Raw genomic sequence first — 23,760 nt, 5'->3', positions numbered from 1 at the left:
CACCCTCTCCAGCATATAGTTTCTAGATTTTTTGATGATGGCCATTCTGACTGCTGTGAGATGATATCTCATTGTAGTTTTTTTTTTTTTTAACATCTTTATTGGGGTATAATTGCTTTACAATGGTGTGTTAGTTTCTGCTTTATAAAAAAGTAAATCAGTTATACATATACATATGTTCCCATATCTCTTCCCTCTTGCGTCTCCCTCCCTCCCACCCTCCCTATCCCACCCCTCCAGGCGGTCACAAAGCACCGAGCCGATATCCCTGTGCCATGCGGCTGCTTCCCACTAGCTATCTACCTTACGTTTGTTAGTGTATATATGTCCATGACTCTCGCCCTGTCACAGCTCACCCTTACCCCTCCCCATATCCTCAAGTCTGTTCTCCAGTAGGTCTGTGTCTTTATTCCTGTCTTACCCCTAGGTTCTTCATGACTTTTTTTTTTTCTTAAATTCCATATATATGTGTTAGCATACGGTATTTGTCTTTTTCTTTCTGACTTACTTCACTCTGTATGACAGACTCTAGGTCCATCCACCTCACTACAAATAGCTCAATTTCGTTTCTTTTTATGGCTGAGTAATATTCCATTGTATACATGTGCCACATCTTCTCTATCCATTCATCCGATGATGGGCACTTAGGTTGTTTCCATCTCCGGGCTATTGTAAATAGAGCTGCAATGAACATTTTGGTACATGACTCTTTTTGAATTTTGGTTTTCTCAGGGTATATGCCCAGTAGTGGGATCGCTGGGTCATATGGTAGTTCTATTTGTAGTTTTTTAAGGAACCTCCATACTGTTCTCCATAGTGGCTGAACCAATTCACATTCCCACCAGCAGTGCAAGAGTGTTCCCTTTTCTCCACACCCTCTCCAGCATTTATTGTTTGTAGATTTTTTGATGATGGCCATTCTTACTGGTGTGAGATGATATCTCATTGTAGTTTTGATTTGCATTTCTCTAATGATTAATGATGTTGAGCATTCTTTCATGTGTTTGTTGGCAATCTGTATATCTTCTTTGGAGAAATGTCTATTTAGGTCTTCTGCCCATTTTTCGATTGGGTGGTTTGTTTTGTTGTTATTGAGCTGCATGAGCTGCTTGTAAATTTTGGAGATTAATCCTTTGTCAGTTGCTATTTTCTCCCATTCTGAGGGCTGTCATTTCATCTTGTTTATGGTCTCCTTTGCTGTGCAAAAGCCTTTAAGTTTCATTAGGTCCCATTTGTTTATTTCTGTTTTTATTTCCATTTCTCTAGAAGGTGGGTCAAAAAGGATCTTGCTGTGATTTATGTCATAGAGTGTTCTGCCTATGATTTCCTCTAAGAGTTTAATAGTGTCTGGCCTTACATTTAGGTCTTTAATCCATTTTGAGGTTATTTTTGTGTATGGTGTTAGGGAGTGTTCTAACTTCATACTTTTACATGTACCTGTCCAGTTTTCCCAGCACCACTTATTGAAGAGGCTGTCTTTTCTCCACTGTATATTCTTGCCTCCTTTATCAAAGACAAGGTGACCATATGTGCATAGGTTTATCTCTGGGCTTTCTATCCTGTTCCATTGATCTATATTTCTGTTTTTGTGCCAATACCATACTGTCTTGATTACAGTAGCTTTGTAGTATAGTCTCAAGTCAGGGAGCCTGATTCCTCCAGCTCCATTTTTCGTTCTCAAGATTGCTCTGGCTATTCTGGGTCTTTTGTGTTTCCATACAAATTGTGAAATTTTTTGTTCTGCTTCTGTGAAAAATGCCAGTGGTAGTTTGATAGGGATTGCATTGAATCTGTAGATTGCTTTGGGTAGTACAGTCATTTTCACAATGTTGATTCTTCCAATCCAAGAACATGGTATATCTCTCCATCTATTTGTATCATCTTTAATTTCTTTCATCAGTGTCTTATAATTTTCTGCATACAGGTCTTTTGTCTCCTTAGGTAGGTTTATTCCTAGGCATTTTATTCTTTTTGTTGCAATGGTAAATGGGAGTGTTTTCTTAATTTCACTTTCAGATTTTTCATCATTAGTGTATAGGAATGCCAGAGATTTCTGTGCATTAATTTTGTATCCTGCTACTTTACCAAATTCATTGATTAGCTCTAGTAGTTTTCTGGTAGCATCTTTAGGATTCTCTATGTAGAGTATCATGTCATCTGCAAACAGTGACAGCTTTAATTCTTCTTTTCCAAGTTGGATTCCTTTTATTTCTTTTTCTTCTCTGATTGCTGTGGGTAGAACTTCCAAAACTAAGTTGAATAAGAGTGGTGAGAGTGGGCAACCTTGTCTTGTTCCTGATCTTAGTGGAAATGTTTTCAGTTTTTCACCATTGAGGACGATGTTGGCTGTGGGTTTTTAATATATGGCCTTTATTATGTTGAGGAAAGTTCCCTCTATGCCTACTTTCTGCAGCGTTTTTATCACAAATGGGTGTTGAATTTTGTTGAAAACTCTCTGTGCATCTATTGACATGATCATATGGTTTTTCTCCTTCAGTTTGTTAATATGGTATATCACGTTGATTGATTTGCGTATATTGAAGAATCCTTGCATTCCTGAGATAAACCCCACTTGATCATGGTGTAGGATCCTTTTAATGTGCTGTTGGATTCTGTTTGCGAGTATTTTGTTGAGGATTTTTGCATCTATGTTCATCAGTGATATTGGCCTGTAGTTTTCTTTCCTTGTGACATCTTTGTCTGGTTTTGGTATCAGGGCGATGGTGGCCTCGTAGAATGAGTTTAGGAGTGTTCCTGCCTCTGCTATATTTTGGAAGAGTTTGAGAAGGATAGGTTTTAGCTCTTCTCTAAATGTTTGATAGAATTCGCCTGTGAAGCCATCTGGTCCTGGGCTTTTGTCTGTTGGAAGATTTTTAATCACAGTTTCAATTTCAGTGCTTGTGATTGGTCTGTTCATATTTTCTATTTCTTCCTGCTTCAGTCTCGGCAGGTTGTGCATTTCTAAGAACTTGTCCATTTCTTCCAGGTTGTCCGTTTTATTGGCATAGAGTTGTTTGTAGTAATCTCTCATGATCTTTCTTATTTCTGCAGTGTCAGTTGTTATTTCTCCTTTTTAATTTCTAATTCTATTGATTCTATTGAGTCTTCTCCCTTTTTTTCTTCATGAGTCTGGCTAATGGTTTATCAATTCTGTTTATCTTCTCAAAGAACCAGCTTTTAGTTTTATTGATCTTTGCTATCGTTTCCTTCATTTCTTTTTCCTTCATTTCTGATCTGATCTTTATGATTTCTTTCCTTCTGCTAACTTTGGGGTTTTTTTGTTCTTTCTCTAGTTGCTTTAGGTGCAAGGTTACGTTGTTTATTTGAGATGTTTCCTGTTTCTTAAGGTAGGATTGTATTGCTATAAACTTCCCTGTCAGAACTGCTTTTGCCGCATCCTATAGGTTTGGATCATCGTGCCTCCACTGTAATTTGTTTCTAGGTAGTTTTTGATTTCCTCTTTGATTTCTTCAGTGATCACTTCGTTATTAAGTAGTGTATTGTTTAGCCTCCATGTGTTTGTATTTTTTACAGATCTTTTCCTGTAATTGATATCTAGTCTCATAGCGTTGTGGTTGGAAAAGATGCTTGATACGATTTCAATTTTAAATTTACCAAGGCTAAATTTGTGACCCAAGATATGATCTATCCTGGAGAATGTTCCATGAGCACTTGAGAAAAATATGTATTCTGTTGTTTTTGGATGGAATGTCCTATAAATATCAATTAAGTCCATCTTGTTTAATGTATCATTTAAAGCTTGTGTTTCCTTATTGATTTTCATTTCGGATGATCTGTCCAGTGGTGAAAATGGGGTGTTAAAGTCCCCTACTATGATTGTGTTACTGTCGATTTCCCCTTTTATGGCTGTTAGTATTTGCCTTATGTATTGAGGTGCTCCTATGTTGGGTGCATAAATATTTGCAATTCTTATATCTTCTTTTTGGACCAATCCCTTGATCATTATGTAGTATCCTTTTCTCTTGTAATAGTCTTTATTTTAAAGTCTATTTTGTCTGATATGAGAATTGCTACTCCAGCTTTCTTTTGATTTCCATTTGCATGGAATATCTTTTTTCTATCCCCTCACTCTCAGTCTGTTATGTGTCCCTAGGTCTGAAGTGGGTCTCTTGTAGACAGCATATATACGGGTCTTGTTTTTGTATCCATTCAGTAAGTCTGTGTCTTTTGGTGGGAGCATTTAATCCATTTACATTTAAGGTAATTATTGATATGTATGTTCCTATTCCCATTTTCTTAATTGTTTTGGGTTTGTTATTGTAGGTCTTTCCCTTCTACTGTGTTTCCTGCCTAGAGAAGTTCCTTTAGCATTTGTTGTAAAGCTGGTTTGGTGGTGCCGAACCCTCTCAGCTTTTGCTTGTCTGTAAAGGTTTTAATTTCTCCATTAAGTCTGAATGAGATCCTCGCTGGGTAGAGTAATGTTGGTTGTAGGTTTTTCTCCTTCATCAGTTTAAATATGCCCTGCCACTCCCTTCTGGCTTGCAGAGTTTCTGCTGAAAGATCAGCTCTTAACCTTATGGGGATTCCCTTGTGTGTTAATTGTTGTTTTTCCCTTGTTGCTTTTAATATGTTTTCTTTGTATTTAATTCTTGATAGTTTGATTAATATGTGTCTTGGCGTGTTTCTCCTTGGATTTATCCTGTTTGGGACTCTCTGTGCTTCCTGGACTTGATTAAGTATTTCGTGTCCCATATTAGGGGTGTTTTCAACTATAATCTCTTCAAATATTTTCTCAGTCCCTTTCTCTTTCTCTTCTTCTTCTGGGACCCCTATAATTCGAATGTTGGTGTGTTTAATGTTGTCCCAGAGGTCTCTGAGAGTGTCCTCAGTTCTTTTCATTCTTTTTTCTTTATTCTGCTCTGCAGTAGTTATTTCCACTATTTTATCATCCAGGTCACTTATCCATTCTTCTGCCTCAGTTATTCTGCTATTGATCCCTTCTAGAGTATTTTTCATGTCATTTATTGTGTTGTTCATCGTTGCTTGTTTCCTCTTTAGTTCTTCTAGGTCCTTGTTAAATGTTCCTTGCATTTTCTCTATTGTATTTCCAAGATTTGGTATCATCTTTACTATCATTATTCTGAATTCTTTTTCAGGTAGACTGCCTATTTCCTCTTCATTTGTTAGGTCTGATGGGTTTTTACCTTGCTCCTTCATCTGCTGTGTGTTTCTCTGTCTTCTCATTTTGCTTAACTTACTGTGTTTGGGGTCTCCTTTTTGCAGGCTACAGGTTCGTAGTTCCCGTTCTTTTTGGTGTCTGTCCCCAGTGGCTAAGGTTGGTTCAGTGGGTTGTGTAGGCTTCCTGGTGGTGGGGACTAGTGCCTGTGTTCTGGTGGATGTGGCTGGATCTTGTCTTCCTGGTTGGCAGGTCGTGTGGTGGTGTGTTTTTGGGTGTCTGTGGACTTATTATGATTTTAGACAGCCTCTCTGCTACTGGGTGTGGTTGTGTTCCTGTCTTGCTAATTGTTTGGCATAGGGTTCTAGCACAGGAGCTTGCTGGTAATTGAGTAAAGCTGGGTGTTGGTCCCACCTCAGAGGCAGTCCTGTTGCCTGGCTGGAGCACCAAGAGACTGTTCTCCACACGGCTCAGAATAAAACAGAGAAAAAGTAAGGAAGAAAGAAAGGAAGAAAGGAAGGAAGGAAGGAAGAAAGAAAGAGGATAAAATAAAGTAAGATAAAATAAAATAAAGTTATTAAAATAAAAAATAATCATTAACAAAGAAATTTTTAAACATTAAAAAAAAAAAAAACTGGACCGTCAGAACCCTAGGACAAATGGTGAAAGCAAAGCTATACAGACAAAATCTCACATAGAAGCATACACATACACACTCACAAAAAGGAAAAGGGGAAAAAATAATATATCTTGCTCCCAACGTCCACCTCCTGAATTTGGGATGATTTGTTGTGTATTCAGGTATTCCACAGATGCAGGGTACATCAAGTTGATTGTGGAGATTTCATCCACTGCTCCTGAGGCTGCTGGGAGAGATTTCCCTTTCTCTTCTTTGTTCGCACAGCTCCCAGGGTTCAGCTTTGGATTTAGCCCTGCCTCTGCGTGTAGGTCGCCTGAGGGCGTCTGTTCTTCGCTCAGACAGGTCGGAGTTAAAGGAGGAGCTGATTCAGGGGCTCTGGCTCACTCAGGCCGGGGGGAGGGAGGGGTATGGAGGCGGGGCGAGCCTGCGGCGGCAGAGGCCGGCGTGATGTTGCACCAGCTGGAGGCGTGCTGTGCGTTCTCCCGGGGAATTTGTTCCTGGATCATGGGACCCTGGCAGTGGCAGGCTGCAGAAGTTCCCAGGAGGGGAAGTGTGCATAGTGACCTGTGCTCTCACACAGGCTTCTTGGTGGCGGCAGCAGCAGCCTTAGCATCTCATGCCCGTCTCTGGGGTCCACGCTATTAGCTGCGGCTCACGCCCGTCTCTGGAGCTCCTTTAAGCAGCGCTCTTAATCCCCTCTCCTCGCGCACCAGGAAAGCAAGAGGGAAGAAGTCTCTTGTCTCTTCGGCAGGTCCAGACTTTTCCCCGGACTCCCTCCTGGCTAGCTGTAGTGCACTAACCCCTTCAGGCTGTGTTCACCCCGCCAGTCCTCTCCGGGCGATCCAACAGAAGCCTGAGCCTCAGCTCACAGCCCCGACTGCCCTGGCGGGTGAGCAGACAAGCCTCTCGGGCTGGTGAGTGCTGGTCGGTACCGACCCTCTGTGCGGGAATCTCTCTGCTTTGCCCTCCGCGCCCCGGTGGCTGCGCTCTCCTCCGTGGCTCCGAAGCTATTCCCCGCTCCACCTCCCGCAGTCTCTGTCCGCGAAGGGGCTGCTAATGTGTGCAAACCTTTCCTCCTTCACAGCTCCCTCCCAGTGGTGCAGGTCCTGTCCCTATTCTTTTGTCTGTGTTTTTCTTTTTTCTTTTGCCCTACCCAGGTACGTGGGGAGTTTCTTGCCTTTTGGGAGGTCTGAGGTCTTCTGCCAGTGTTCAGTAGGTGTTCTATAGGAGCAGTTCCACGTGTAGATGTATTTCTGATGTATCTGTGGGGAGGAAGGTGATCTCCGCCTCTTACTCTTCCGCCATCTTCTCCAGAATCCAAACAAATATTCTAAGTAAGCTTTCTTTCTTTCTTTTTCTTTTTTTTTGCCTCTCTCGTTATCTTGTTATCGTAACATAGATCAGAGATTGGCAAACTTTTTTCTGAAAGGAATGAGATAGTAAATATTTCAGGCCTTGCAGTCTCTATGAACTCTGTTCCAACTACTCCACCCTGATAATGTAGTGTCAAAACAACCATGGACAATACATTAAGGAAAGAGTGTGGCTGTGTTTCAATAAAACTTTATTTACAGAACAAGCAGTGGGCCACATTTGGTCTCTGGGTTGTAGTTTGCTAATCCCTGACATAGACTACAGGTCCCCATACAAGACAATCTGAAGTGCAAAAGAAAATCTGGTTATGAATAAAGAAACCAAGAACTTATTTATTGATTGACAAAAATGCACACTGGAAGCTATAGTTGTCATTTATTTAAATTTTTTCTCCCAGTATTATTTTAATTGTCCTTCTGGTTTCTTGAGGATCTGTCACTCCATTTAATCCTACGACTATAAATCATGGCACTTTGTTCTCTACCACAATGGTAGGTCCTTAGCCAGGGTGGCCAAACTGAGTAGTGCCTTCCCAATGGTCACAGTGACTGGGAGGCAGGCACATGACTCAAGCAAGGCCAGTTAAGAATCTTCCCTGAACTTGATATGTAAATAGTAGGAGACAGTTGTCTTCACTGAGGGTCTACTAAGAGAGGGGGCTGAAGATCTTTAACTTATACTAGCTATTTTGCCAGTCATTTGGTCAGTGCTTATGTTCAGAGCAACTCCAAGCAGAGATAAACAGAGTCCAGAGCCATGGCGACATTGTTTGGGAAGTTTAATCCAGCTATGTCCAGAGCCAGAGACATGCCAGGACTTCCTGGTTATGTGAGTCAGTGAATTCCATTTTCGCTTCAGCTAGTTTGAGTTGAGTTTCCATCAGCTGCAGACAGTAGATTATAGATGAAAATACTGCTTCATTGAAGCTGGAAGGGGATAATTAACATTTGAATTCCTTGAATGTGCCAAGCATAATACATGCTAATCTTAGTTAAACTTAAAATAGCTTTATGTTTAAGGTTGAGAGAACAGGGACTCAGAGATAAGCGATTTGCTTGAAGTTACGTAAATTTTTGGTAGTTATGATTTGACTAACATCTTTGACTCTGAAGACCATGCTCTTTATATGGTACTAAGGAAGCATAGAAATTAAATGAAAAAAAGAGTAAAATATAATTTTTGGATTTCTCAATATTTCCCTTAAACTGATTTCTTCTAGGGCTCCACAACTGAGGGAGAGAATAAAGATGATTCTTGAAGCATCAGAAAGATTAGATGTAGTATATGACCTGTTAAGCAATCAATCATGGATAGCCTTTCAAAGCTTCTTTGAATCCTAGAATGGGATGTCTCTAGCCTAATTGTCCACAGGCTAAAGCTGGAAAATGTTCCTCTTTTTCTCCTGCTTAGGGAGACCAGATTTCATATGTATGAAGGAAATGAGGAGCCAGGCAAGCCGTTCATTTCCATATCTCTAAGTGGGCTGTGTGAGCTTGACAAGGAAGGGCATGTAAGGGATATAAAATCACCATCAAAGAGTCATGCTGAGGAAACTCTTCTTGAGAGCTATATGGAGACAGAAGTACAAGAGGGGCTTCTTTAGGTGGAAAGAGGTGATAATTAAACGTAATTTGTAGAGGGAAATTAACGGTGATGGACTTGAATCCTTTATAGCAAATGTAAATTTCAAGGCAATTTTGTGTGGAGAAGTAAAAAGCTATAATATATGGCTGAGTGGTATATGCTGACAGTAATGGTCCTCTTGTGCAGTGGGTTATTAAAGAGTTTCATCTCATGGTTTTCAATAATGAAAAGGGAGGCAGTCTGGGGGCATTTTCTGAGATACATCCCTTGTGTTGATGTAGCTTATACAACCAGTAGGTTATCTCAACAGCTGCATGGAAAAGGTTAAATTTGCTAAGGACAGTAAAAGACTAAAATGTGAGAAGCATCCTATTTTAGAAAAATGTATTATTTCTTCTAAGAAACTAACAAACTGTGACCTTGGGCAAGTCATTTAATCTCTATGGGGCTTGATCTCTACATCCAGTATAAGGATCTTATCCATGGCTTTTTTTCCAACTCCAGTAATCTATGATTCTTATGGTAAAAACACCCTCTTGGAATGAAGAAATGTCAGGGACATTTTGCTTGGAGTCACTTTCTCTCTCGCTTCCCTTATTTTTGAAATGGATTCTAGAATCAGCTCCAGGACTGCATGTCCTCCACTGAACAAGATACAGATATGGTGAAGAATCAGAGTCATTTCACAAAGCTTGATGTTCAAGCTTTCACAAAGATCTACAGAAGGAAAACTTGTAGGGAAACCAATAGCTCCGTTTCACTGGGTCACAATACGAATGACTATGGGTTTGGGATGTGCTTGAATCGTCCTGGCTTGTGAGGATTGGACCTTGAGGAAATGAGAAATGGGATTCTGAAAGAAAGATCATTTATTTTTGATAGTTTACTGCATTTATTAAACTTCTGGGGGTTGAACACGGAAAGACAGTATTAATATATCATGTTTTAAAGACCTTAATCATTCATGTTCTAGAGCGGAACTATCTTACTTTAGTGTATTTGTCAAAACTGATTAACCAATGTTGATTGCTATGATTGCTAACTAATGATTGCTAACTAAAGTCCAAACTATTCAGATTTACTTAGTGTTTACCTAATGTCCTTTTTCTGTCCCAGGATTCCATCTAGAATAGAACATTACCTTTGGTCCTAATGACTCCTTAGAGCTCTTTAGACTATGACAATTTCTCAAATATTTCTTGTTTTTGATGACTTTGACACTTTACGGGAATACTGGTCAGGTATTGAGTAGCATGCTTCTCAAGTTGGGTTTGTCTGATTTTTTTTTTTTCTTCTTCTCTTGATTGCATTGGGCTTGCCGGTTCTTGGAAGACCACAGGGTTTGTAAAGTGATAGCTTTTTCACATCATATTAAGTGCATATTCTACCCATATTATTAATCACTCAAGATGTTAAACTTGATCACATGGCTGAGGTAGTGTTTGCCAACTTTCTCCACTGTAAAGTTACCCCCCTCACTCTTCTGTACTATATTTAGAGGGAAGTCAGTCCCTCCCACAATTAAGGGAGTGGGGAATTATGCTCCACCTATTTGATGAGAGAGTAACTACATAAATTGTCAGGAATTCTTCTGTATGGGAGATTTGCCTATTCTTATTAATTAATTATTTATTACATCACTATAGACTCAGATATTTAGGTTTAGATTTATACATTGGGTTATATTCTAATACATGTTATTTATTTTACTGCTCAAGGTTTCAGTTTTGGACATTGGGAGCTCTTTCAGTTGGCTCCTGTGTCCCTCTGACATACCCTATGGGTTTTTGTTTTGTTTTGTTTTCCTTACTTTCTGACACTGTAAGATGCTCCAGGCTCATCCTGCATATCCTTGCCTTGGCTTTCAAAGCTGTCATTTCTCCTGGAAGCCCTAATTTCTTTTCTTGGAGAATGATGTTTTAGGGAGGCAGGAACAGGGAATAAACTTTTAATGGATACAGAGTTTCAGTTTGGGAAGATGAAAAAAGCTCTGGAGATGAATGGTGGTGATGGTTGCATAATAATGTGAATATCCTCAATTAATGCCACTGAACTATACACTTAAAATGGTAAATTTCATGTTATGTATATTTTACCACAATTCAAATATGCTTTGTTTAAAAAACAAAACAAAGAAACCTTCCAACTTGTTTCCAATGAATGAGAGTTCCTGTTGCTCCACATTCTCACTAGCATTTAGTTGTCAGAAGCATTTAGTTGTCAGACTTGTTGTCAGAAGCATTTAGTTGTCAGACTTTGTTTTGGGGTTTTAATTTCATCTATCCTAACAGGTGTATAGTGATATCTCATTCTTGTTTTGACAGTGGTATCTCATTGCTGTCTGAATTTGCATTTCCCTAATGACATATGCTGTTAAGTGTCGTTCCATATGCTTGTTTGCCATTTGTATATCTGCTTTGCTGATGTGCTTGATACTTTACTCTTTTTAAATTGGCTTATTTTTTATTGCTGAGTTTTAGGAATTCTTTGTACATTCTGGATACAAGTCCTTTATCAGATATGTGATTTGCAAATATTTTCTAGCAGTCTGTGGCTTTTCATTCTCTTAACAATGTATTTCACAGAGCAAGTTTTTAATTTTAATAACATCCAACTTAGCCACTTTTTCATGGATCATTCTTTTGGTTTTTGTACCTAAAAGGTCATAACCAATGTATATCATACTAGTTTTCTTCTTGAGGTGTCTATGTGTAAAGAGAGATGTCCATTTGTTTCAGTACTATTTATTGGAAAGACTACTCTTTCCCCATTGAACTGCCTTTGCACCTTTGTCAAAAATCAGGTGATTATGTGGTATCTTTATTCTCTTCCACTGATCTATGTGTTTATTCTTTCACCAAAACTGCACTGTCTCTAAAAGAAGTGTAAGGCATATTATGTCTTTTTTTTTAATTTGTTATTTTATATTGGGGTATAGTTGATTCACAATGTTGTGTAGGTTTCAGGTGTATAGCAAGGTGAATCGGTTATACATATATCCATTCTTTTTCAGGTTCTTTTCCCATATAGGGTATTACAGAATACCGAGCAGAGTTCCCTGTGCTATCAGTAGGTCCTTGTTGATTTTATATATAGTAGTGTGATTTTTTATAGCCATTATTTTGTATTTTATTATTAATTTATTTTTGGCCATGCCACACAGCTTGCAGGTGTATCATCTTTTTAGATTCCAAATATAAGTGATATCATATTTGACTATCTCTGACTGACTTCACTTAGTATGATAATCTCTAGATCCAACCATGTTGCTGCAAATGGTATTATTTTTTGTGGCTGAGTAATATTCCATTGTGTGGTGCACATATAATATGTAGGCATGTGTATATGTGTGTGTGTATACATACACATATATATATATATATATATGTGTATGTATACACACACACACATCCACCACATCTTCTTTATCCATTCATCTGTCGATGGACATTTAGGTTGCTTCCATGTCTTGGCTATTGTAAACAGCACTGCAGTGAACACTGGGGTGCATGTGAACCATGGTTTTCTCTGGATATATGCCCAGGAGTGGGACTGCTGGATCATATGGTAGCTATATTCATACTGTTCTCTGTAGTGGCTGTACCAATTTACATTCCCCAAATCAGCATAGGAGGGTTTCCTTTCCTCCACACCCTCTCCAGCATTTATTGTTTGTAGACTTTTTGATGATGGCCATTCTGACTGGTGTGAGGTAGCTGCAGTTTTGACTTGCATTTCTCTAATAATTAGTGATGTTGAGCATCTTTCCATGTGCTTTTTGGCTATCTGTATGTCTTCTTTGGTGAAATGTCTACTTAGGACTTTTGCCCATTTTTTGACTGGACTGGTTTTTTTGATATTGACCTGCATGTACTGTTTGTAGATTAATCCCTCGTCAGTTGCATTGTTTGCAAATATTTTCTTGCATCCCGTAGGTTGTCTTTTCATTTTGTTGATGGTTTCCTTTACTGTGCAAACGCTTTTAGGTTTAACTAGGTCCCATTTATTTAGCTTTGTTTTTATTTCCATTACTCTAGGAGACGGATTGAAAAAGATCTTGCTGTGACTGCTCTGCCTGTGTTTTCCTCTAGGAGTTTTATAGTATCTGGTCTTACATTTTGGTCTTAAATTGATTTGTGTATGGTATTAAAGAATGTTCTACTTTCATTCTTTTACATGCAGCTGTCCAGTTTTCCCAGCACCACTTATTGAAGAGGCTGTCTTTCCTCTATTGTATATTCTTGCTTCCTTTGTTGTAGATTAATTGACCATAGGTGCATGGGTTTATTTCTGGGCTTTCCATCCTGTTCCATGGATTTATGTTTCTGTTTTTGTGCCAGTGTCATACTGTTTTGCTCACTGTAGCTTTGTAGTATAGTCTGAAGTCAGGAAGCTTGATTCCTCCAGCTCTCTTCTTCCTCAAGATTGCTATTTGGGGTCTTTTGTGTTTCCATACAAATTGTAAAATTTTTTGTTCTGTGAATAATGCCATTAGTAATTTCATAGAGATTGCACTGGATCTGTAGATTGCCTTGGGTGGTATGGTTATTGTAACAATATTCTTTCAATATAAGAACACAGTATATCTTTCCATATGTTTGTGTCTTCTTCAACTTCTTTCATTAGTTTCTTACAGTTTTCAAAGTACATGTCTTTGGCCTCCTTATGTAGGTTTTATTCCAGTGTTTCTTAAATTTTCGTTAAACTACTTCAGTTTTTTTCTTAGGACACAAAACAAGCATGAATCATATCAAGAAAGCTCTAACTCCAGGCCACTAAGATTTCTTCATTAAATTTTTCTAGAAATTTTTAGTTATCAGTTTTAGAGCTGTGATCCATGATGAGTGAGTTATTCACTGTACATGGTGTGAGATTAGGGTTGAGGTTTATTTTTTCAATATGAGGCCCAGTTGTTTCAGCACAATTTGAAAAGAATTGTCTTGCTCCCATTGTATTTCCTTGGCAGATTTGTTCAAAATCAATCATATGGGTGCAATACTATTTCTGGACTGTCTATTCCATTAAAGTATATGTCTATCACACTGTTTTAATTACTGTAGCTTACTATAAAGTCTTGCTAACTAGTTTTACACTCCAAGGATCAACACTTTCAAAATAGCCTTGACTATCCTGGCCTTTCCACCTCCATAAATTTTAGAATCAAATTGTCAAAGTCTCTTGGGATTTTGATTGAGATTGCATTGAGGCACCACATTAATTTTGTAAAATTTGACATTCTCTCAGTAATATTTTGCAGTTTTTGACATACACCTCTTGTACAGATTGTCTTATATTCATCTGTAAATATTTCATGTTTATGATATTGCAAGTGGTATTTTTATGGAATCCAATTATCAGTTGCTAGTATAGTATATAGAAATGCTATCAATTGTGTATAAACACTGTGTCCTGCCATCTTACTAAAATCACTCCTTAGTTTGCATAGTTTCTTGTAGGTTCCTTGGATTTTCTACTTAGATGATCATGTTATCTACAAATACGTATAGTCCTCTTCATTCCTTTTCAATCTGTTCATTTTGCTTATTGAGCTGGTGAGAGCAGACATCCTTGTTTCTTTCTTTCCTATCAATCATGGACATAAAGCATTTAGCCTTATGGATGATGTCAGCTGTAGGTTTTTCATCAGGTTGAGGAATTTTTCTTCCCACTGAGTAAGTGAAAAAGACATAAGTAAGTGGTGAGGTATATTATCAGTTGTTGTTGCCATAGTGTAGTGTCAGTGCAGTGCAATTCCAAGCAAACTTCCAAAAGGCTTTTTGGTAGATACTGAAAAGCTGTTGCTAAAATTCTTATGGAAACGTAAAGGACCTAGAAATGCTAAAACAACTTAACTTTAGAAGACTTTGTTTGAAAAGTTGGAGGGATTATACTAGCTGACTTCAAGAGTTGTTCTAAAGCTACAGTAATCAAAAACTGTGATGTTAGAGTCAAGATAAATGAACAATAGACTAGAATAGAGAAACTAGAAATAGATATGGTTAGTTGACTTTCAACAAAGAAGGAAAAATTACTTGGAGAATAAATAAATAAATAGCTGTTTCAACAAATGCTGAAAAAAGTTGATATTGATATTCAAAAAAAATTCATGTCTTGTAATATTTACAAAAAAATAACTCAAACTCTGGATCTAAATATAATACCTAAAACTGTAAAATTTCTAGAATAAACTGTAGGAGAAAAGCTTTCTTACCAAGTTAAGGACTTCTGCTCTTCTAAAGAATGAAGAGACAGGCCACAGAGTGGTAGAAAATATTTGCAGTCAGTCAGTCACATATATCTGACAAAGGACTTGTGTCCAGAATATATAAAGAACATTTTATGGCTAGAAGTCCCAACGTAATATGTATTATGTTTTGGAGAAAAGAATAGAGAGAGAATGAATGAAAAGCAATAAGAGTAACACAACAGGGCTTCCCTGGTGGTGCAGGGGACACGATCCCTGTTCCGGGAAGATCCCACATGCCGCGGAGCAGTAACTAAGCCTGTGCTCTGCAACGAGAGAAGCCCCCGTGCAGCAATGAAGACCCAACGCAGCCAAAAATTAATTTAAAAAAATAGAGTAACACAACAGCACCAAAACTATATTGACGCATTGTGTATACACCTCAGGGCATTGTCAGTAAAGAGAAAAATCTACGTATTCACATCTTTGCCTCAGAACCTGCTTCAGGAATTCAGGTAACACCACTAGGTTTGTCAACAACAACATTGGCAACAAGAAGGCAGTGGAACGCTTGCAAAGTACAGATGGAAATTCTTTGATTGATTTTAGAATTCTATGCCCCCAGATACTGGTCAGGTAAGGGTGAGCTCGAACTCAGAAGTTCTAGAGTTTATAGGCTGTGTCTGAAAATACCCACTTTTTAGAGGCTGAATTACATCAGGAAAAATAGTCAATCCAGAAAGAAGCAGGAGTATGTGTGACGATACAGAACTGAGAACTACTCGTTGCTAGGCCTAAATGAGTATTTGTTATGGAAAGAAAGGAATCTTAACAATAATATGAACTAATCTTCTAGGCGTTTTCCACACGGACGTTGGGGCAGAGGCGAGGGGAAGAAAACTGAAAGCGTGTGAAATTTTTACATTGGTCTGCATGACACATTACTCGTTAGCTGATTCCAGACTTTAAATGAAATAAAATAAAAACTACAGCAAGTTACGGAATTACCTCACATAGGGACTGCTCAGTTAATGATGTTGGACCATAACAGCTCTTGACATAGTATACCAGTTTTTGGACACCACTCTTTTTTTGTTTCAGCATAATGACATCACCTAAAAACACACTAAGTAGATGCCCTCTGAGACAGACGTGGTGTTTTCTAAGATGTTCCATGTTCAAGCAGAGCCCTTCAGCAATTTACTAGACACACTTTCTAGTCAGAGAATAGCATATGAAACAAATTTAAACTGCAGGTCATGGTTCAATGAGCCACAGCATTTTTATTGGTGAATTTATGCCAAGTGAGAAGGATGAAGAGTTGCTTCTTCAGTCTGTGCACTTTTTCCACATGTTTCTAGACTTACCTTTTATTTTTCCTAGATTGCTGTTTTTGAGTGCATGGTAAAAACATATAAACTCCAATTGTTAACTAAGAAAGAGGTGCAGAATGATGAATGCACCTTCCAAAGAGCAAACCCTGGCCTTCTTCTCCACCGAACACCACTTACTCTAAACTTTTCATTCTATGTAGAGTACACTAAATCTGTATTACATTAATGTATTTATTGGGTTTTAAAGTATTGTTTATCATCTCATATAAAGTTGTTTAATTGTTCAATGTACCTATTTCTATTTGTGCAAATTATGTGGGTCTCTAGGCTTGAAATGAAGCGCATCTAATTTTTCCCGTTCCCAGTTGATAGACATGGGTTTATCTATTTCAGCTCTAACATGTAAAAGAGCTTACAAGTCATTGCTCTTGGCAGTGCAAGAAAAAAGTTCTTGAGCCTATCAAAGAACTGGGGCCACAGGGAAAACTGTCCCTCTAAAATCAGAGAGATTGGTGCATCCAGAGAAATACAGCACTAGAAATTAGAAATTTGCTTACCTGGAGGGGAAGCCACAAGCTGTAATAAACACTTCGTTTAGTAGTAATCTTGACAATTTGCTGTAAGCTGAGTGCGAACTAGCTTGATCCCGACACATTCCTGGGGGCTGCAATCACTTACACTGTTTTGGGCTTTCCTTCCTTCTAGGAACCCTACAGCTTTGCACAGTATGGATTCAAGAAAAATCTCCTGCGGCTCTGACGAAGGAAGGGGGAAAGCAGCAAAGGTAATCCTCTCATTTTCTTCTCTATAACAAAGACTGACTTATCTCACCTGGGGAAAGAGATTTCTAGCATTTGTATTTCACCTAAGAGCAGAAAGACAACAGGGGACAGAACTTCAAGGAAATATACTGGGACCTTGGTACTGGTACAAGGAAGATGGGAGGAGCTATGTACCTTGAAGAGGGACAGAAACAGTTGGGAAGGCCACTCGGAGACAAATCTCCACTAAAAGACTATTTCTTACCTCCTCTGCACCCAACAAACATAGCCCCCCTCTGAGAAGTATGAATAGGACAAAGAAAAGCCTTCAAGCCCAAAGAGGAAACAAATAATGACACTAGGTAGTAGAGACTCCACATTCCTCTGTAGCTCTAGCAAACATTAAAGCAGTCCAGCTCATATTCAGATATCCAGATTACCATAAATCCTGCCCCTAAAAGGTCTATTTACCTGCAGGTACTATTGATACATGACAACTTTTACTTTTTTATTAAAAGGCATACTGAAAGGCAGTTTGGGGAGAAAAAGCAATCATCATAAGAGATAAGGCATTTGGAATATAACCATGATTAATAATATGTTAATTAAAAAATAGGCAGCATGCACGATCAAATGGGTAATGTCAGCAGAGTTGTGGAGATTTCAAAAGTAAATGTTAGAAATCAAAAACAAACAGAGTTAGCACTTTGGGTGGCTCATAAGTAGACTTAAGGAAAGAATCGGTAAACTTGAAGATAGATCAAGAACTGGCAGAAAGAGAGAATGGGGCAGAAGAAGAAATGTTTGAGGGAGGTAATCATTGCTGAGATGGTACCAAACCACAATTTTCAGAAGCTCAGAGAACACCACGTAAGATAAATACCAAAAACAACCACACCTAGATGTATTATCTTCACCTGTAGAAAACCAGAGACAGAGAAAATCTTGAAAGAAACTAAAGAGGGAAGGAAACCTTCCCAATATAGGAACAAGGGTAAGAACACAGCAAACTTCTCAGAAGATTCTTATCAGAATCCATGCAAGCAAAAGGAGAATACTGTAAAATGTTGAAAGAAAATGGCCAATATGGAAGTCAATGCAATGTCTAGCAAAAGTATTTTTTTAAAGTAAAGGAGACAGAGACCTTCTCAGACAAAAACATAGTGAACTTGCTACCAGCAGCACAGTCCTATTAAAAAACTAAAACTTTCTTCAGGCAGATGGAAATTAATTATCTACCTTAAGAACTTGGATCTACCTAAGGAAAGGAAGAGTGTCTGTCAGAGAAGGAATAGAGGTAAATATTTTATTATTCTTTATTCATCTAAAAGACATCTTTTTGTTCAAAGCAATAAAGGAACAAGGTATTGGGTAACTATAGCATATCAGTAAGTGAAATGTATTACAGAAATGTCACAAAGGATGGTTGGAGGAATTGAGAATACTCTGTTATACGGTCCCTGTACTATACATGAAGTTGTATAATGTTATCTGAAAGCCGATTTAGATTGTTTGTAATCTATGTATTGTGAACCCTAAGAAAATCACTAAAAACACTTTAAAAGGAAATATGATACATCAAGACGAGATAAAGAGAATCATATAAAATTCTCAATTAAAACCAAAGGAGACAGAGAAACAGGAGGTAAAAAGAAGGAAAGAACAAATGAATAGTTTCAAAGATGGCAGATTTTAATCAAACTATATCAGTAATCACTTTAAATATAAACAAAGTCCACGATTGTCAGACCAGAGGAAAAAAGCAGAGTTATGTGCCATCTAGAAGAAAGCCACTTTAAAGACTCCAGCTAAAGTAAAGCAATGGTAAATGATATAACAGGCTAACATTAATCATAATTAAGCTGCAGTAACTATTAATTTCAGATGAAACAGATTGTCAGGGGTTAAAGAAGGATAATGATAGAGGGAAGTCAGTTCTCCAAGAACACATACAAAATCATAAACATGTATGTAACTAACAAAAGAGCATCAAAATGCAGGAGACTATGGAGACTTCAACACAACTCTGTCAGTAATTGATAGATTAGGTTAGGCAGGCAAAAAATCAGTAAAAACATAAGTGACCTGGACAACACTATAAATCAATTTGATCAAACTGACATAAGTAGAGTACTCCATCAAACAAGAGTAAAGCACACATTCTTCTCAAGAACACATGAACTAGTCACCAAAATAGAAAGAACGATACACTAGGCCATAACATACACCTTAACATTTTTAAAAGAACAGAAATCATGTAGAGTATGCTCTCAGATTACCACAGCATCAAACAAGAAATCACTAACAGAAAGGTATAGCTGGACAGTTTCAAAGAAATTTTAAACTAAATGAAGATATAACATCAAATTGTGCTGAGAGGGAGATTTATAGCATTAAGCACATATATTAGAAAAGAAGACACATTTGCAATTGATTACCTAAATCTCCATCTAAGAAAACTACAGTAAGAAGAACAAATTGAACCTAAAGCAAGCAGAGGAAACAAATTATATAAACTAGAGGAGAAAGCAACAGAAGTTAAACTAGGAAAGCACAGAGAAAATGAATGAAACCAATAAGTGCTTATTTGAAAAGATTAATAAAAATTGATCAGGCTCTACATGGCTCAATCTGAAAAAGATGATACAAATTACAAATATCAGGAATGAGGCAGGGGTCACGCTACTCCCAAGGACATTAAAAAGAAGTACTATGAACAACTCTATGCCCACAAATTTGATAACTTAGATAAAATGATCTAATGTCTTAAATTACAAAAATTACCAAATCTCACTTAAGGAGAGACATAGATAATCTGAATGGTACCACAGCTATTCAAGAAATTGAGTTCATCATTTACAGCCTTCCAAAAGTGAAATCACCAGGTTCAGGTGATTTAACTGGTGAATTCAACCACACTTTTAAAGAAAAAATGATACCAATACTCCACAATATCTTTAAAATTTTCTCTTCATGAGGGAACACATCCCAACTCATTTTATGAGTCCATCATTGCCCTGAAACAAAAACTTGGTAAAGACACTATGAGAAAGAAAACTACAGGCCCATATAGCTCATAAACGTAGACAAAAGATTTTTAACACAATACAAGTAAATGGACTCCAGCAACACATGAAAAGGATAATACAGCACTACTGAGCAGAGTTCATTCCAGGGAGTCAAGGACAGTTTGATATCATAAATCAATCAATTTCACTATGTTAGCAGACTGAATAAAGCCATCTTCTCATTTAACAAAATGCAGCACCCATTTAGGATTTTTAAAAATTAGAATTAAAGGGAATTTCCTTAACCAGTGAAGGATATATTAAAGAACCCCTATAGCTAACAGTATAAGACACTGAATACTTGCTTCCTAAGTTTTGGACCAAAAAAAGATGCCATCTCTTACTACATACATTCAATATTATATTAGAATTCCCAGGGTAGTGCAATAAGAAAAGAAAAAGAATAAAAGTTACACAGCTTGAAAAGGAAGCATGGATTACATGTCTATGTAGAAACTCTACCATGTTATAAAAAACAAATAAACCCTTGGCATTAATAAGGGGGTATACAGCAAGGTTCCAGGATACAAGCTCAGTGTACAAAACTCAACTGCTTTCCTTTACATAAGCAAACAAACAACTGAAATTTAAAACATTTTAAACATACCATATACAATAGCACCTAAAAAGGAAGTACTTAGCTGTAAATCAAAAAAATATGGACAGGATCTGTATGTGGAAAACTATAAAACACTGGTAAGATAAATCAAAAAAAGATCTAGATAAATGAGAGTCAAAACTCCTGCATTAGAAGTTTCATAATTGTTAAGATGTCAGTTCTTCCCAACTTGTTCTACAGAGTTGCTGAAATCCCAATCAGAGTCCCAGCAAGCTGTTTTTGGTAACTAATTCTAAAATTTATAGGGAAAAGCAAAAGACAGAACAGTTCCACAATACTGAATCAAGAAGAACAAAGTTGAAGGGCTCACATTACCAAACTTCAAGACATAATAGGAGGAGGGAGGAGTTGAGGAAGATGGCGGAAGAGTAAGACGTGGAAATCACCTTTCTCCCCACAGATACACCAGAAATACATCTACATACACCAGAAATACATCTACACGTGGAACTGCTCCTACAGAACACCTACTGAACGCTGGCAGAAGCCCTCAGACCTCCCAAAAGGCAAGAAACTCCCCACGTACCTGGGTAGGGCAAAAGAAAAAACAGAGACAAAAGACAGGGCCAGGACCTGCACCAGCGGGAGGGAGCTGTGAAGGAGGAAAGGCTTCGTGGGCAGAGACTGTGGGAGGTGGAGGGGGGAAAAGCTTCGGAGCCACGGAGGAGAGTGCAGCCACAGGGATGTGGAGGGCAAAGCACAGAGATTCCCGCACAGAGGATGGGGGCTAACCGGCACTCATCAGGCCGAGAGGCTTGTCTGCTCACCCGCCAGGGCGGGCGGGGGCTGGGAGCTGAGGCTCGGGCTTCGGGAGAGTACTGACAGCTTGAACACAGCCTGAAGGGGTTAGTGCACCACGGCTAGCCGGGAGGGAGTCCAGGAGAGGAGGTGCGAAGAGGCAAGAGACTTTTTCTTGCCTCTTTGTTTCCTGGTGCGCGAGTAGAGGGGATTAAGAACACTGCGCGAGTAGAGGGGATTAAGAACACTGCTCAACGGAGCTCCAGAGACAGGCGCGAGCCGTGGCCAACAGCCTGGACCCAGAGACAGGCATGAGACGCTAACGTCGCTGCTACTGCCACCAAGAAGGCTGTGTGCGAGCCTGTGTAGCCCGCCACTGCCAGGGTCCCGGGATCCAGGGACAACTTCCCCAGGACAACGCATGGCACACCTCAGGCTTGCCCCGCACTCTGTGCCCCTCCCTCGCCCCCGGCCTGAGTGAGACAGAGCCCCCACATCAGCGGCTCCTTTAACCCCGTCCTGTCTGAGTGAAGAACAGACGCCCTCCAGTGACCTACACGAACAGGCGGGTCCACATCCAAAGCTGAACCCCAGGAGCTGTGCGAACAAAGAAGAGAAAGGGAAATCTCTCCCAGCAGCCTCAGGAGCAGAGGATTAAATCTCCACAATCAACTTGTTGTACCCTGCATCTGTGGAATAACTGAGTAGACAACGAATCATCCCAAATTGAGGAGGTGGACGTTGGGAGCAAGATATATTATTTTTTCCCCTTTTCCTGAGTGTGCATGTGTATGCTTCTGTGTGAGATTTTGTCTGTATAGATTTGTTTTCACCATCTGTCCTAGTGTTCTGTCCATCCGTTGTGTTTGGATTTTTTACTTAAAAAAATTTTTTTTCCTTATTAACTTTATTTTATCTTTATTTTATTTTATCCTCTTTCTTTCCTTCTTTCTACTTTTTCGCCCTTTTATTCTGAGCTGTGTGGATGAAAGGCTCTTAGTGCCACAGCCCGGAGTCAGTGCTGTGCCTCTGAGGTGGGCAGGACACTGGTCCACAAGAGACCTCCCATCTCCATGTAATATCAAATGGCAAAAATCTCCCAGAGATCTCCATCTCAACACCAGCACCCAGCTTCACTCAACGGCCAGCAAGCTACAGTACTGGACATCCTATGCCAAGCAACTAGCAAGACAGGAACACAACACCACCCATTAGCAGAGAGGCTGCCTAAACTCATAATAAGGGCACAGACACCCAAAAACACACCACCAGAAAGACAAGATCCAGCCTCATCCACCAGAACAAAGGCACTAGTCCCCTCCACCAGGAAGCCTACACGACCCACTGAACCAACCTTAGCCACTGGGGACAGACACCAAAAAGAACAGGAACTATGAACCTGCAGCCTGCAAAAAGGAGACCCCAAGCACAGTAAGTTAAGCAAAATAAGAAGACAGAGAAATACACAGCAGATGAAGGAGCAAGGTAAAAACCCAACAGACCTAACAAATGAAGAGGAAATAGGCAGTCTACCTGAAAAAGAATTCAGAATAATGATAGTAAAGATGATACCAAATCTTGGAAATACAATAGAGAAAATGCAAGGAACATTTAACAAGGACCTAGAAGAACTAAAGAGGAAACAAGCAACGATGAACAACACAATAAATGACATGAAAAATAGATAACTGAGGCAGAAGAACGGATAAATGACCTGGATGATAAAATAGTGGAAAAAACTACTGCAGAGCAGAATAAAGAAAAAAGAATGAAAAGAACTGAGGACACTCTCAGAGACCTCTGGGACAACATTAAACACACCAACATTCGAATTATAGGGGTCCCAGAAGAAGAAGAGAAAGAGACTGAGAAAATACCTGAAGAGATTATAGTTGAAAACACCCCTAATATGGGACACGAAATACTTAATCAAGTCCAGGAAGCACAGAGAGTCCCAAACAGGATAAACCCAAGGAGAAACACACCAAGACACATATTAATCAAACTATCAAGAATTAAATACAAAGAAAACATATTAAAAGCAGCAAGGGAGAAACAACAAATAACACACAAGGGAATCCCCATAAGGTTAAGAGCTGATCTTTCAGCAGAAACTCTGCAAGCCAGAAGGGAGTGGCAGGACATATTTAAACCGATGAAGGAGAAAAACCTACAACCAAGGTTACTCTACCCAGCAAGGATCTCATTCAGGTTTGATGGAGAAATTAAAACCTTTACAGACAAGCAAAAGCTGAGAGAGTTCAGCACCACCAAACCAGCCTTACAACAAATGCTAAAGGAACTTCTCTAGGCAAGAAAAT

The 23,760-nt window shown here is 38.9% G+C and overlaps 1 protein-coding gene across 2 annotated transcripts in view; it reads left to right on the top strand.

Moving 5' to 3' along the window:
• The window catches only part of LOC149747249 (uncharacterized), a 107,195-nt gene that overhangs the window by 64,261 nt on the left and 19,174 nt on the right, over window positions 1-23,760 (top strand). The window contains exons 3-4 of one of the 2 annotated variants that reach the window (XR_016388078.1): window positions 16,959-18,311; window positions 21,102-23,627. Coding sequence is in view for 1 of the 2 variants with exons in the window: in XM_089897737.1 (XP_089753863.1) it covers window positions 16,959-17,037 (79 nt within the window). In the remaining variant the exon portion in view is untranslated. Of the gene's footprint in view, window positions 1-16,958; window positions 18,312-21,101; window positions 23,628-23,760 lie in introns of those variants that run through there. The other variant, XM_089897737.1, reaches the window with a different exon arrangement.

The sequence above is a fragment of the Delphinapterus leucas genome, chromosome 16, assembly GCF_059928025.1.
Source record: "Delphinapterus leucas isolate spDelLeu-1000000601 "Yukka" chromosome 16, BTC_Dleu_Yukka2, whole genome shotgun sequence".
Classification (NCBI taxonomy): domain Eukaryota; kingdom Metazoa; phylum Chordata; class Mammalia; order Artiodactyla; family Monodontidae; genus Delphinapterus; species Delphinapterus leucas.
Note: the sequence above shows the minus strand (reverse complement) of the source record. Positions and strands in the feature narration are given on the sequence as shown.